Genomic DNA, 16,675 nt, shown 5'->3' with positions numbered 1-16,675 from the left:
TCTCCATCAAAAATTGGTATTTCTTTCTTTGGTAATGATGAGAGGCATTGCTGTCGAATCAAGAGAGTTGTTATTTCATTCTGCTTTCTCATAAGTCCCAGCACATTGTTATGTTCATCTCTTGACTCTGATCCTGCATTCAAAGGGCTTCTGTATTGAGTCTGTTCATTATTGTTGTGATTCTCTGAATATTGTCTGGGTTCATAGTCGGGTTCATAGTCAACATATAGAGGTAGAGATTTCCTTCTATGCCTTGTTCCTTGATCCAAGGGGTCTTGTTTAGTATCTCTTTGTTTTATTGATGGTTGTGGAATAAAGGAATTTGCATCAATATTAAGAACCATTTGTTTTGACGTTTCCTTTTCCAAGTAAGAATCCATTCCATCAGAGTATTTAATTGACTTCCTTGAACTTGTGACACTTTGAGATCGTAACACATTCAATTTAGCCACATGTGCTGCAATGTTTTCATCCATTTTAAGTTGCTCCTTCTTCCTCTTCAGATGTTCCTCTTGTTCCTCCAGTTCATGTTTTTCCTTTAGCAGTTTCTGTCTTGCCATTAACGCTGCCAGGTCAGCCTCTGCCTTTAGGCGTGCAGATGAAGTAGAAGAAACAACAGACCTTCTCCCAGAAACTGAAGTTTTATTTTCCACATTTGACACACTGTCATATGGTTTAATGTCGTCTTGCATGGCTTCTGTACTGAGCAGTGATGCAGGGATATTTATTTGTGGACCTTCCTCTCTTAGATGTTGAAGCATTTCTTCATCTTTTACAGCTGGAACTGATTGAAGCAAATGGAGGCTTCCATTTTGTTGCAAGTCTTCAGACCCACTCAGCCATCTTTCAACATCTTCTTTAAATGCATTAGTGTATGTCATGATGCTGTCAAACCACTCATTTTGTCCATTTTGCTCATCCTCCATGAGTAAAGGCATCAAAACATCATGTGAGGCAATAGCAGTTACACAAAATTGATTTAATTTCTTGAAACATGATTGGACGTGTGAAACATTTTCTTTTGTCTTCATAAGTGCTTTCATTTCTGGTATAAGTGATTTCATTTTATTAACTGCTATTTTTCGTTCATGTTGAAGCTTTTCAATTTTATTTGCCAACGCCTTGGCCGTTGGTTTAATCAGTCTTTTATCACGCTCCATTTTAATCAGACCTTCCGTCATTCATTTCATTCAGTGTTTGTTCATTTCAAAACATGCAGCATCAGCGTGATTTCTTGAATCATTTCATTCTTTGGCCACCTTTGGATATTGTCTTCATGGAAGCAAAATAAACTTTATCCAGATAATCTCCATATATGGAACAAAAACAGCGGGGCGGCAACTTCACCAATAGAGCGCATTCACGCGTCACAGCATTGCGTCACTCAGCACCGGAATGTTTTGCGCAGAAACTACAGCTCCTTCAGAGCCACGGGCCAGACGATCGCTCCCAGTATGCAAACTTTTGAACCGCCATCCTTCCACAGGCACAGCTTCCATGCGCGTTCACGGGTGGTCTTACCTGGCTGTAGTTCGCTTCGATAGCAGCTCCTCCTTAACTGTTTGAGTGACAGCCAGCACCTACCTCCACTTTCTCCGATGTCCGTCCGTGTAACTGAATCCTCCTTTTACTCCAAGTCTCAGCTACGTTGCTCAATCACAAAATATCCATGTTTATATTGACCAGTTTTTTTGTTGACAAAATGTAGCGACTAAACCAAACAGTCACTGAGAGGCTGACGCTGGGTGGGTCCGGGTTTTGAATGACGCGCTCAAAAACCATAGAGCATAACGAAGTTTGTATTTTTGCTGGTTTTAATAATGGAAAATGAAGGTAATTGCATCCACTTGTAATATTATGATCAAAAATAGAAAAATCAAGGGAAAAGCACAAGAGCGTATAAAGCGTATGAAACGCATAAAGCGGTCAACAAAAAAATACGGCAACCCAGCTCACCCCCCCTTCCATCTTACACAGGGAAAAAACCACAGGTGAGTTATAGTCAATTAAGGTCACCGCCCACAACCATGTGACCCACCAGCTGATTACCTACACAATAACCTATAATCAAAAAACAAATCTATATTCATTTAACATAAGAAAGAACACACTTAATTCATGGCACCTACAAGGTTTATTAAATTATTTAGTTAACACATTTACAAGCATTATTATTAGGATGTTTTCAAGATGCTAATGATGCATTTATTGATATTATAGGTGCCTAAAAAATGTGTCAGTGTTAATAAGCTTACTCATAATAAGCTATTCAAGGTTGTTGAAAATGGACAAAAGATCAAAGGAAACATCACGATCATGAAGGTTTTTAAAAAAGCAAATCCATGATATGTTTCACAAAGACACACACAGAACGTCACACACCAACCAGAAATGAACTTTGTAAACAATGATGTCAGGAGTCCAGCTAATCTCCTTGTAAAACTATAATGTGGAAATTATGATGAAAAACGTAAAACAAAACAATGTTGTTAATGATGATTAAAAAGAACAACGTAAAACACAACATGTGACGTTTTCTGTGAGAAGAGATTGACAGCAAAACACACATCACATGAAGAAAAAAAAAAAGCAAAGCAAATAAAAAAATTGTAAGTTGCTGGCCTTGAACCCAGGACCTCTAGATTTGACACACGCGCTTTCCCCCCTCTCCTCCTGCATCACGCGAGCACCGGTTTCAGCATGCATGCACGCACGCACACACACATCCCAAATCACAACATTTCTTTTCATGTCTGTTAAATATTTTCTGTGGGTCTTTTAACAATCTGTTTACTGTACTTTAGATCACCTGATCTGTATTGTGTGCAAATACTCCACATCATCAGCGGTGGTGGATGCACCATTACTTTGTAATAATACAAGGTTGTCCCTGTCACATGCGCCACTCATTTTTATGGCACTATTTAAGCACTGGTTGTTGTGTTAACGCAACATTTTGGTGTGTTTTTGTTTTAGTTACCTATAGTCATTAGTTAGAAGATTATCTATTATTATTGTTTAAGCAGCTGGAGAGCACCGGAAATTTCGTTGTCACAAGTTTCTTGTGTAACAATGACAATAAAGGCTTTCTGATTATGTATGTCAATTTTCAGAAAATGAAGAGAAATTAGACAAATATTCTTATTTTAAGTAGAAAAGTACGGCAGAAAGAGAAAAAGAGATGATAGGAGAGCAACAGAGGAAGATGAGACAAAGCAGCATGGTCCTGAGCCAACATGAATGACAGAAGGTGATGAGGAAGACAAAGATGAGACGGTATCTGATGACGGACAGTGAAACAAGGCAGAACTCAGCAAAAAGTCCTCCACCTGTTCCTGGACCAACAGGTGAAGTTGAAGTTTATGGAGGCGCCACTGGTCAAACGTCATCAACCACGTGATCTGCGCTAGTTGACACACACTTCGAAACATTGTGCCGATGTGGGTACCGAATCGCCTCGGGCTCCCAGATCTTTTCAGGTTCTTTCGACCAATGCTGACGTCACCCTACGGCAACACCAGTTAGACAAACTACTTAGCGATTTCACATTTCCTTTTGTAAAGTTTTTCTCACTCATAACTAATAATGGCATTTTTAATTTAAAGGTGTCTGACATAATTGTTTGTTATATCTAACATTATTTGTTACACCAAATGCAAACTTTAAAACATAAACAGAACAAATGTTCTGTTTATGTTTTAAAGGGAGAACCATTGGCAATAAAAACTTATTTTTCCAATTTGAGCAAATGTATGACTGTATAAAATAATATTTATTTGTGGTGTGCGGTCTGGTTTAATTCTCCCAAATGTGAGTTTCCATTTCTTTATTTTAGAAAAAAAACATTGTCATATTAATAACTGTAATCAAAAGGATCAGCCTCCAGTCCTAAGCATTAATTGAATTCCACACTATGGATTTACAGAACTTCATTGGATTTAACAGTCATGATTTTGTAAAGTTTATATTTTCCGTTTGGAACTTGTTGAAAGCATTAAAAAACTAATTACAAAAAACAGCACACTTTTTTGCTCAATTTTTATTTGTTCTTCATTTTTTATTTAAAAAAAAAAAACATTCGATGTAATAGTCATCCATGTTTCTCACGAATAACGGAAAATAATACTAATATAGTTCACCGTAACTGACCAATCACTATCGTATACGTCATCGTGCCAACTGACAGCCAATCAAATAGTGTAACGTCATCATTGCTCGGACCCCGAGACAATCTGGCAGCCCGAGTCGATCCGGTACCCACACCGAAACACTCCAGGCCGAAGCGCCGTGTCAACGGGCCATCCCTAATTTTTAGTTTTGGAGCATTATCGGAGTGCAGCACCACTTGTTGATGCCATATTTTGTCACAACCAGAATAAAGAAACCAGCTCCAAGAAAGTTCCTCCGGTGTCTCGTTGCTTCCTGAGGTTCACAAATTTCACACAACGCAGAGCAAAGAGGAGAAGCGGTTACACGAGTACGTACCAACCACATGTAGTTGAAGCTGCGGGTTCCAGCTGCTATCCAGCAGTCTGCGCTGACGACAGAGCTCCTCCTCGCTCTGGACGATGGTTCCTTCAGCAGCAGAAAGTTGTTCTCTGACAGAACCTTCCTGAGGTTCTGAAGACATGGTTCCTGCTCCTATGGAGAGAAATTAGACTGAGTCGGATTTGTGCGTGCGCAATTCTTGATTTGTGCGTAAATGAGGATTTGTGTATGCATATTATTGCTTTGTGCGTGCGTAAATTAGGATTTGTGCGTGATTTGTCACTCACATAATACGTTGTGTATAAGTTAAAAAAAATAAAATGAAAAAAATACAAAATTCCGTCCTGGTGGGGGTGGGACCCGGACAGAAATCACAGTAAAAACAATAAAAGCAAAGCAGCAGCTTAAACCCCTATTTGCGGGGAGAGGACGGCGTGCAGCCTAAAACACGTTCCTGAAGAAAAAGAAAAATAGTTTGCAGGAGCCTTAATTGCCTGCCAACCCCCGTTCTTCTTCCCGATGCCTTGGATGTATGGCACAGCACAAGTTCATGTCCGAAAGAAGGGGAGGAGAGCTTTTAAAGCACCACCACCAAATTAATACAAGTGTGTTACTGCTGCCTCACAATTAGTGGGCGTGTCCACGTCACCCTAGGTCTGCGGTATTATGAAAGTGCAAGGGAACCGGCAAATTTAAAGTGACAGTCCAGAATTTTCATAAGGAGCGACAGCGCAGAATGTCATTTAAAGTGATAGCGCAGAATTTCATTTGGGTTACACTAAGCTGTCCAGCATCCGGGACTACCCCTGTCAACCTCTGTTCAAGATGGAGAGGACCATGAGTAGCTCGCCGCAGACTACTGCACCCCCAGTGCAAAAAGGAACGCTACCAGAGGTCCTTCGCCCCTTCATTTTTTTGACAGTTATTGATAGTTATAATAACTATCAGAAATCCAGGATTTCAGGGAAAGGGGTGGTTTAAGTGAAAAAAGTCTGAAATATATTATGTCTTTCAATCAGAAATAATTAAAAATATGATATACATAATATAATATAATATATAATATATTGTTGTTTTTTTTTTCCCCGTTTTTTTTTAGCATTGTCAGAAGGACAATCGACTCTTCTGGTGTGTAAAGGCGAGGAGTTGTTAAACATTAGAACAGGGAACCCATGGCTGGCAAGCCATATATGGCTCTTCTGATGGCCATATCTGGCTCGCAGACAAATCTATAATTATAAAACATTTTTTTCATTAGACCAGTCCTTCTCTGGCCCGATGCGATGCCAGGGGGATGCGCAGTAGTAGCTGTGCTTGGAGAGAAAAGAATCTGTGCCACTATCAGTTTATTATTATCTGTTATTTCACAGAGCCTGAAACTTGCAAAGTGCCGTCCTGCAGCTGCACAGCTCCTGTCTCTGAGGAGGAGCTGCAGCTGCTATATGTATTTTTGAGCAGGTCCTGAACGCTTTTATCTCTTCACAACTGGACTACTGCAACACACTTTACACTGGGGTTTCCCACAAGGCACTTTCCCGGTTGCAGTTAGTTCAGAACTCTGCTGCACAACTTTTAACAGGAACCAAAAATTATGAGCACAGTACACCTATTCTGGCTTCCTGCTAATTTCAGTATTAATTTTAGAATTTTATAGTTTGTTTCTAAAGCTCTACATGGACTGGCTCCAAAATACATTCTGACCTCACTCAGATTTTTAAACCAGCTTGTGCTCTGAGGTCAGAGGGTCAGCTCCAGCTTGTGGAGCCCATGACGAGGCCCAAAACTAGAGGAGACTGAGCGTTCTCTGCCGTCGGTCCTAAGCTGTGGAACGCTTTGCCTTTGATTTAATCTGCATCAAAGTTGCTGCTGGTCGTTTGTCCAAAAGTGTCTTTAGAAACCGATGCTCCCGTGGCGTGTGGGAGGAGCTACAATCAAAGGTTTTTCTCGCCTACTTATAAAAGACGATGCTGAAAAATCAGGTGCATTTATTTTGAAAAGCTTCACAAAGCGGCCAGCAAACTACTCAGGTTGAAACCTGAACCTTTTTCAGAGAACAAAGACATTAAAATTATGGTGATGATGAATGCTTTTCCCCTCGGTAAACCTGACCATGTCACACTGGCTGACAGTAACGGGTTTATTTTTGGAGTAATCCCACTGATGAAATATACGATTTAGCTTTAGCTTTGAATGTTTTATAAGACCTAAAAATCATATTCACAATAAAAGGCTATTAAAAAAATCAAATCCCTCTGATGCGTTTCACAAAGACACACACAGGACGTCACACACCAAGAAATGAACTTTGTTAAAAATGATGCCAGGAGTTAAACTCTATAAAAAATGATAAAACAGCAAAGAAAACTGAATGAGCTGATTTAGTTCTTATTAATAATATTTACAGGCTTTGTTTTGTTCTGCAAGCATGTTCATATTTGTATAATTTTGACAGAACATATTTTATGGAGAGGAAAATATTATTCGTTTAAGATTTAACTTGAGTTATTCCCGATTAATGATCCTGTTTTTATTCATATTTATGTTCAAAAAGTACAGTTTTAAAGAGTTAAAGGTTTAGCTTTAGTGTGATCAGTTAATGTTTATCTTGTTCAGCCTGAAACCTAAAGCGTGTTTTGGATTCAGGCCCCCTGTCTTATGGAAGCGATTCTGTAGCATAAATAAAAAGCAAAGTCAAAACCAGAAATGCTTTTTCATTTTCAAAATGAAGCTGCATTTTTTGACTCAAAAATAAAATGAAAAAGCAATCCACCAAAATGCTTTTTCATTTCCTTCCTCAACACAGCTTATCCTTTCACTTAATTAAAATGATAAATAAAATGGTATTTGACATTTCGTTTTCAAAAAGGTCCCTGGTAAATGTGTAGCAAAATTCATTTAGAAATGTCCAATTTGACAATTGAAATGGATTAACAGAAATGCTTTTTAATTTTCAAAATGTAACTGCATTTTTTGACTCAAAATTAAAAAGAAAAAGCAATATTTCAAAATGCTTTTTCATTTTATACTTAAAACCGCTTATTCTGTGTCATAATTAAAACGAAAATGCAAAGAGGGGATTGCATTTGCATTTTCACATCCACCCCGCGCACCTTGTCGCAATATTCATTTCGAAAAAGCATTAGCAGAGGGGAGGCGGGGCGATGACGTCACTGCTTTCTCTGTGTGTCCGGCTGCTGACTGACACACACACACGCACCAGGAGCAGACTGTGTTAGCGGCAGAGAAGAGGGTTTTGTGATGGTTGTGAACTTCTGATGAGTTTCCACAGCTTCTCAGGACTACATAGCAGCATGTCCGCCTTCTGCGGTCCTCCTCCTGACGCACCGCGGACAAGCTTTGTTCTTCGGACCGTCAGCTGCCTTCACATAGCGGGGCACGAAGCTCCGATGATTGAAGGCGGAAATGCTGCTACGATCTGAGAAACCATCATATGAATTTGTGTTTCCAGTGGTGTCCAGAACAAAATAAAGACTGATGTAATTCACAGATATTTACACATTTATTTGCAGCTTCGCGGTGAATTTGCTGTTTGATTTATTAAGATCCAGTTTGAACCGCGGTCAAGTGAGCCGACATCTGTGGAAGTGCGGTCACGCCAGCCGTCACTGACTTTTAGCATGCGCGTTTACATCATAGTTTACGGTACACACGCCCAGCGAGCTGGAAAGACGGCATAAAGCGCAGACATCACCGATGTCACTGATACCCATTATAGAAATGACATGTACTGTACTCTGAAATAAATGAGAGTTATTGCATGCCCTGTATCGTTATTTGATGTACAAATGTACTCATTTGGATTGCATGTCTGTTTATTCCATAATAAACTACCAGAAATAACGTGTTTTGTCTGAAATATAATCAGACAGATTCTAAAAGTGAGATTCAACACCGACAAGAGTGTTTTGTGGGTTGTTGAGCATGACATGGAATGGAATCAAGCAGAAATGAAGAAACTCCAAGTAAAATCACATCTGGTCCTGTCAACTCTTTCTAAAGTTGCTCCATTTAAGGTGACGCAAAACTTTCACTGGATTATTGTTGGGAATGATGTTCACTAATATCACAGTAAGTGTACAATGGACAAATAGAAGATAGAGGACATAAAAGGATGTCAAATTGTGTGTGTGTGTGCGTGTTGGGGGGACTGTTACTCGCGCGGGGAGTAACTTACTCAGTACGTTAGTGTAGAACCGCCACTGGTTGAAACACCATAAGATGTTAGGACTGTTACTTTAAACGCTTTAACACAAATGACTTTAAAAAGACATAAACACGAATGGTGGTTCGTTCATAGAAGTTGGGCTTGTTTGTGGTCTGTCGGGTCGGTTTTCAGATTACTTTTGGGCTGGAAACTGTCCCACTATCTGGCAACACTGCTCCCTTAGTTTAGCGGTGAAACTAAAACAGCAGCGACATTGGAGCTAATAATGATCCAGCCGCACAGTTTGGATCCAGATAGCAGCTCAGACGAAGAAAAGCAAAGACGTTCATGGATCTATTGTGTCTGCAGGTGGATGCAGCAGTGAACGTACCAACCACGTGGAGTTGAAGCTGCGGGTTCCAGCTGCTATCCACCAGTCTGCGCTGACGACAGAGCTCCTCCTCGTTCTGGACGATGGTTCCTTCAGCAGCAGAAAGTTGTTCTCTGACAGAACCTTCCTGAGGTTCTGAAGACATGGTTCCTGCTCCGATCTTCAGCTCCAACTCCCACAAACACCGCCGTCCTCTTCACTGCAGCTCCGATCGATCATCTGCTAGTCTCACAATCACAGCAATCCACGTTGTCTTTCCGTTCAACACTTCTTCACTCATTTACGACACTTTGGAAAATGCTGAGAGTTCCACACGAACCACGTATCGTCCTTTCTGTCCAAAAACCTCACAAACGTCCCAACAAAACATCACCGTCCTCTCAACACAAGCTAACGCTGCTAGCGCCTCGTGCTGTTCTTCTTCTTTGTTTGGCTAACAGCGTCATGGTGCTTTAGCGCCACCAGCTGGTCTGGAGTGTTGCCTGTCGCTCATGTTATGATGACGATGGCGGGGGAAAATAAATTAAGATAAATAAATAATAATGATAATAACAATAATATGATAAAACATTCGAGCCAAAAGAAAGTGGTCTGAGAAGAAGAAGCTCTGAAGCTCTGCAGCTGACGGTGCAGCTTCAGGACTCATGAGGAGGACCACACTGCAGCGCCTCCTGCTGGAGCATCAGAGACTCTGCAGACAGAAGATCCTTCCAACAGCAAAGAGGTCTGCAGGAGCTCTTTGCACCACCAGCAACAACCTGAACCAAGCAGGACCTACAAGAAGTTCAGCCACTAAACTTCCACAACTCAGAAGCTCTGAGCTCCGTCTGAGTCTGCAGAGATGCTGAGCTCCTCAGCTGCTGCAGCTCCCACAGTCACATGAAGGTCTGCAGCTGCAGCAGGAAGTCCAGATGTTTGCAGCTGCTGCAGCTCCCACAGTCACATGGTCTGCAGCTGCAGCAGGAAGTCCAGATGTTTGCAGCTGCTGCAGTCCGGTGCTGTTTTCCAGTCAGTGTTCTTCATAGATTCTAAAATAGATTTATTTCTTTGAAGCGTTTTTCCTGAGAGTTGAAAAGTTTGAACATTTTCTGCCAGAATTGATCCAAATTGTTTTGATTTGGTTGTTTTTTCTTTTCTACATTTGACCAAACCCAAAGTGGGAGGAGTCATCTTTCTGCAGTTCCTCTGAATCATGGACAGAAGTTGTAGATGTTCCACTAGAACAGTGTTTTCTTCTTCTGTGGATGTTCTAGTGTTCTGAGCACATTGGTAAAGTCTGCTGCATTTTCTGTCAGCTTCCATTTTCAGCATTTGGATCCTCTAAGTTCAGGAAGAAACCGGAATCCAAACTGCTTCCAGTTTCCATGTTTGGGATCTTCTGGACCTGTTGAAGGACACAGATTCTTTCCACATCATGAAGCTGTTCTTCTGAAGCCAAACGGCCCACAGTTCTATGCTGATGATGCTCTTCTTCACCAACAGCCTCTCAGATCACAGATGCTGCAGTTTGCTTGGTTTGCTGGAAAGCAGCAGCGCTGCCACGCCCACCTGAAAGAGCCTCGGAGCTTCTCCAGCTGATGTCTTCAACACTGGGACTCCATCCCTTCTTCCATTCATCTTTCTGTCCGTTTGCTTTGAGGCCCAGATCCTCACCTGCTGCTGGCTTTGGTTCAGCAGCTGCTGACTGGAACGCTGAAGCTCAGAGCGTCCGGCGCTTTGATCTTCTGCACATTCAAGTGTGGAACAGATGCAGAGAAAAGCTCCAAAGTTCTCAGAGGAGCATTGATTCAGCAGATCTTTAGTTTCTGGAGACAACTTCAATGGAAGAATGAAAACCACATGGATTCAAACTGAAACTCTGTCAGAGTCAATAAAGTTTTTTCAAAGATGAAGTTCTTGAAGGACAAAGCTCTCCTTCACTGTCAACACACACAGATGATCAGAACAGTTCCACATGTGTCTGCATGTTCTGGGAAGTTCTCCGGTTCCTGGGTTCCTCTGATCACGGGTCCAGCAGCGTGTTTCAGGAACACGGATGATCCAGAACATGGGATCAGACTGAAGTCAGCAGCTTTCAGCTCCTTTTGGGCTTCAAGCCCAGAGAGAAGACAGAAATGTGAGGAAGGCAGAGAACATGAAGGGTTCCTGACAGGAAAGACTAGAACCGGATCAGGACCAACTCTGGACAGTCCTTTTAGTGGTGGATCCAGACAGAAGCAGCATCATGTTTGTCACAGAGACGTGAGCTTTGAGGAGCCACTCTGCAGCTTGACCCTCTCAGATGTCAGCAGCTGTTTGTGTCCTCAGATCCAGTCAGACACCAACATGTTCCTCAGAGAACAGCATGTCAGCACACACTGCACACGCTTGGATCCATGCAGACGTGTTGGAAGCCAGAGCTTCAGGCCGGCCTTCAGTGGATCTGTCCGTTCATGCTGAATGGGAGCAGAAGAACGTCTGTTTCAGCTCTGCTGCTTCAGCTCCACTCAAACTGCTGGGAACTCCAAACTCTCTCAGAGGAGAAAAACAGCAGAAAGCTTTCTGCAGCTGCTCTCACAGTGGATCTTCCTCTGTCTTCTTCAGCAGCAGATGATGAAGAGTCACTTTCTTCAGGTTCCTCTCAGTCCTGACCTTCATTCCTGATGGACCAAAGCAGACTGACAGCAGCTCTTTAGCTCCACAAAGAAAACTCTGCAGTTTCCCAAAAACCTTCTGAAGCAGAAAAACCAGGAGACTTCCTGTCTGTCTGTCTGTCTGTCAGTGTTGGAGTCTTCCTCCATCTTCAAATGATGAAGGTTTCTGCTTTGGAACATTCCAGAAAGCCTTTTGAAAGCCTCCTGATGATGCTGGAGGACAGGGAGGAGCGCAGGAGGATGCAGGAGCTCCCAGAGGAGGAGAGGCAGGAGGAGCAGAGGGAGCGGCTGCTGGAGCAGAAGCAGCTGCAGACGCACTTTTGGCTCTGGGCTTCAAACTTTGATCAGGAGGAAGAGGAGGAGCTAAAGAGGAGCAGGAATGCTGGGAGTGGGACTGGAATTCAGACTGAATCCAACATTTAGGGACAAAAATGGCGTCTTCCACACTGCAAATTTTTTCAATCTACCTAAGATTATCAATCTTAAAACTAGCTGTAAAATCTTATTGATCTTAATTTTAGATAAAAACAGCACCACGTGTAAGATTATTACACTTGTTTTAAGAAAAATACGCATTACCTGTCTTGATCAGTTTGTAAATCTAGAAAGTAGTCATTTTACATGCAAAACAAGAAAAAAACACTGCAAGCCTGATTTAAGGACAGGAAAACATCCTAATTTAAGTTTATTAAACTTGTTTTAAGACAAAAATATGCATTACCTTTCTTGATCAGTTTGTAAATTTAGAAATTAATCATTTTCCATGCAAAACAAGAAAAAATACTGCAGGCCTGATTTAAGCATAGGTTAAGGTCTTAAGTTTATTTTAGATGTAACCATATTATCTGATATCCAAAAATGTACTTGAATACTGATGTTCAATAGCTCATCCAATATTTATAGGATAAACAATAGATTAGTATTTTTGTTTTTTACTGCAATATCGTCATCAACATTATATTTGATCAAAACACTGATTTTGAAATGATATGATAACCAAGCTTGTTTTCAGCATTTATAAACGTAAGCAAGATTAGGTATAGCTAGTTCATAAGCAAGAAGGTTTCTGTTAAAACAGTGTTTCACAGTGCTTCACTCTAACAGCATGGTTATCTGATTTAAATTTAAATTATAAACAGTACTTTGCAATCCACAGATGATGCAATCATAATTCTACCGCGCTTGGTTTGGGCAATACCAACTCAATATTTTGTGCAAAGATCTATTTTGAATCGAAAGATTGTACAAATCAGACAATGATTATCTTCCTTAATCAAAGAAGTTATTTGTTGTATCAACCAAGGTTTACGTAGAATAGTTGATCTTTTAAAATATGTATTTTTCATGTTTTGTCGTAATTTTTCAATGGAACATTCCGGCGGGCACAAGCAAAAATGGAAAAGTCCATTGTGACCAAATGAAGGGGGATTAATATGTTCAGAAGACTTGCTTAAGATAAACTAGTAGAGCCAACACGTTATATGCTGTTTTATAACTTATTTATTTTCATAATGATGGCATAAGGAAGTGTAACACAAAAAAATTAATTCTATTTATTTTATTTTTGGGATACCCTTTGAGTATTTTCATATTGTGACCGACCCAGCGCCATCTTGTCACATTTGGGACGTACATCTGATGATCCAGAACATGACGAGGACGAACAGGAAAAACAATTAGGAATATAATATTCGGCGGACAAGATAAAAGGAGGTAAGCTATATTAAATTATATGAAATAGAATAAATCACCATTACGCTCCACGCAGCTGGTAAAGATTATAAAGTGGGTTTAAACATCTTGAGAAGCAGGCTAACGGAGCAACTAGCTAGCTTGCGCTACTAGCACTATTTTAGCTACTCCGTCACTTTTTTGTAAGTATCCTGTATACATCATAAATATACTTTAAAATACAATTAATGAGATTTTGGTTCTGTTTAAATATGTTAAATTAATTTTTTGTTTAGTAAAAATGTATTTCAGTGTTAAGAAGTATGCTATGTAGTAAGCTAACTTGAGTTATTGCTAGCCCAATACTGCTCAACTGTAACTCAGTTTTATGCCAGGGTTGCTAGATTGGGCAGTTTCCCACCCAAATCGGCCAGTTTGAAAGACTGTTTGTCATGTATGCTTGATGATCTTAAAGTTAGAATGAAAACTTGCTGTTATTGAAAATTGTGACTTTAACATTTTTAAGTTTGAGAGTTACTATTGTTGGCAGAAATTAAAACATAATTTTTGATCACTTCTAGTGAATAAGGATAGTATGCAAGTACAAGCTAGGCATTATAAAACTCTGCAGGAAATGTACAAAAAGTAGAAGCCCAAGCTGATCTTAACAGTTTTTTTTATCTGGAGTTTCAGGCCAAACGAGCTAACATTGATTGTGGAGCCATAAGAGGAGATACCAGAGCTTCATCCATCGTGGATGTTTATCCAGAGAACTGTATCATGTAAGTATTATGTAAAAAGTATAAAGTAAAAATTTTAAATGTATGTATATTTTTCATCACTTGGTTTGTAATTGCAGGTGCCTAGAGTCCTTGCTCCCCACTATGATGAATTCATTGAGGAAGTCAGAATGTGATGGGAGGATTGCTGAGCCAGGGTCATTTTACAGAGTATGAAAGAAGGCAATAAAGCCACCAATCAACAGGGATAAAAGTAAGTTTATGCCTTTTTGATACATGTAGTTAGATGCGTGAATGCTTCTTCTCAGAAAACACTAGGTTCTATGTGTTTCTTCTTCAAGAAGTAAAATTTAATTTATTGTGTTTCAGTGGAAGCCAACTTTGCTCTGGTGAAGGCCCTTCCCATTCTCTTTCCCCCAGTGGCACCTCCATCAAAGAAACTGGGGTGTACTAGTGAAGCTTTACTGCATGTTCAGGAGGTAAATTTTTATTTTTGCCCTAAGCAGATACATAAAGAAATTACTACATTGGAGATACTAAAGGAAAAACGTTTTTTCTGCTTTATAATCAACAGAAGATCCAAACGTCTTCATCTAGAAGAGAGGCCTGTCAAGTCCAGTCTTGGTGTTTGATGGCAGCAGATGAATTGTTGCTATTGGTTTGATGCCAGTGACGTTTGAAAAAGAAAAGCTTCACGAGGGTCTGATTTTCTAAATGGCATATTATTACACACTACATCTGACCTACACAAATTGCGTGGCCACCCTTCTGTCATTCAGACAGAGATCCTTCAGGATACAATTCACAAGTGGGACATCACCACCACATGAAAGAGCATTAAAGTAAAGGATTTGTTGGAAGATAAACTGCTTTTGCAGTTCAATGTTTATGTCTGTTCTTTAGATGAGTATTCTAATTGTGTTGTTAAAGAAATAGTTGTATTCCTATTGCCTTTGGGTAAATTTGTATCACAAATCTCAGTTTGTAAGTTGAATAAAAGAATCGAAAAGTGAATTTGTTTTCATTCTTTTTAGTATTGAAACAAGAAAAAATATCTTTTGCAACAGCTTGTTTCAAGATGTATTTTCTGAATTTTAGTAGGCAATAAATCCTAATCAAGCTCCTATATCCTAGTTTCTAGTTTTTTTGTCTTAAATTACTGCTTAAAATAAGTGTTTTTGCCTAATTTCAAGATTTAACCGATTTACTATGGCTTAGATATTTTTGCTTAAATCAAGACATCTTGTTAAGTAAAATTTACTAGCTGCATGGACAGATAATTTGACTTATTTCTAGTCAATTTCTACTAAAAACAAGTACTTTTTTCTTGAATTAAGATGGTGGTTTTTTGCAGTGCAGAAATAAATCAGAATCAGAGTCTTTCTTGTCATTGTAGATGGGGATACAATGAAATTGCAGCAGCCTTGAAGTCATGAAGTTAAAATAAAATAAAATAGAATAACTGTATTTACATCTCTAACAAAAAATGAACAATATGTACAGAAACTGTTAAATATTAAATATGTATGGACAAAATAGAATGGAATGAGTTGAGTTGCTGTGAGCGCAGCATAGTAGATATTGTGTTATTGCACAGAAGTCAAGATATTGCACACATGTGTAGTCAGAGATTTAGCATTTGTAAAAAGTCAGAGTGGGTGTAGTTGGTGGAAGTGTGTGTATTCCGTATGGTGATTTCCTGTGGAAAAAAGCTGTTCCTTAGTCTGTTTGTCCTGGTTCTGATGGACCTGTACCTCCTTCCAGAGGGCAGCAGTTCAAACAGAGAGAAAGCAGGATGGGTGGAGTCAGTGATGATGTCAGTCACTCTGCTGAGGCAGCATGACTGGTAGATGTCCTTCAGTGAGGGGAGGGGGCAGCTGATGATCCTCTTCTGTCTTTACCACTCTCTGGAGGCTCTGCTGTTCTGCTTCAGTGCAGTGGGAGAACCACACTGTGATGCAGGAGGACAGGATGCTCTCAATGGTTGAGCGGTAGAAGGTTACCAGCAGCTCCTGGTTCACATTGTTCTTCCTGAGTCTTCTCAGGAAGTGAAGGTGCTGCTGAGCCTTCCTGATGGTGTTGTTAGACCCTGTGAGGTCAGCAGAGATGGTGGTGCCCAGGAGGGTGAAGCTGTGGACCCTCTCCACACAGTTTCCATAGATGTAGAGTGGGGGTGGATCTGCTCTGTTCTTCCTGAAGTCCAGGATGATCTCCTTGGTCTTGGTGGTGTTCAGGATGAGGTTGTTAGCCTGACACCACCTTGACAGTTTCAGGACTTTGTCTCTGTAGGCCGTCTCGTCGTCCCCAGAGATCAGCCCCACCACAGTAGTGTCGTCTGCAAACTTCACTATGGTGTTGCTGGAGTGGGCTGGTCTGCAGTCTGATGTGTACAGCATGTCCGTCACTGAGGAGTGACGTCACTGAACACCGTCACTGCCTGGACCTCTTTCTGGGTCCTAGTGCCCTAAAGGTTACAGCTCCTGGTTACACAAGAAAAAAGTCCATTCTAGAGGCCACTCTGACGTCATCATCATCAAAGACAGTGTTACCTAGCAACCATACCAAGACCATAGCAGCTATAGAGGGA

General features: G+C 40.5%; 1 protein-coding gene and 1 long non-coding RNA gene across 2 annotated transcripts in view; one reads left to right on the top strand and one right to left on the bottom strand.

Annotated features, from left to right (window-relative positions):
- Window positions 1-9,536, bottom strand: part of LOC144986806 (uncharacterized) — a 31,450-nt gene extending 21,914 nt beyond the window's left edge. Inside the window, exons 1-2 of the mRNA XM_078934994.1 lie at window positions 9,045-9,536; window positions 4,486-4,641 (exon numbers count right to left, since the gene is read on the bottom strand). Coding sequence (XP_078791120.1) covers window positions 4,486-4,641; window positions 9,045-9,189 — 301 coding nt within the window. The 5' untranslated portion in view covers window positions 9,190-9,536. The remainder of the gene's footprint in view (window positions 1-4,485; window positions 4,642-9,044) is intronic.
- Window positions 9,537-12,633: 3,097 nt separating this feature from the next.
- Window positions 12,634-15,216, top strand: LOC144988263 (uncharacterized). The gene is made up of 5 exons (XR_013652121.1): window positions 12,634-13,390; window positions 14,036-14,130; window positions 14,208-14,341; window positions 14,458-14,567; window positions 14,663-15,216. It is a non-coding gene; the product is annotated as an uncharacterized LOC144988263 (long non-coding RNA).
- The last annotated feature ends 1,459 nt before the right edge of the window (window positions 15,217-16,675 follow it).

The sequence above is a fragment of the Oryzias latipes genome, chromosome 2, assembly GCF_053564925.1.
Source record: "Oryzias latipes strain Hd-rR chromosome 2, Olatipes_Hd-rR_3.1".
Lineage (NCBI taxonomy): Eukaryota > Metazoa > Chordata > Actinopteri > Beloniformes > Adrianichthyidae > Oryzias > Oryzias latipes.
This window is presented reverse-complemented; position numbering and strand designations above follow the sequence as displayed.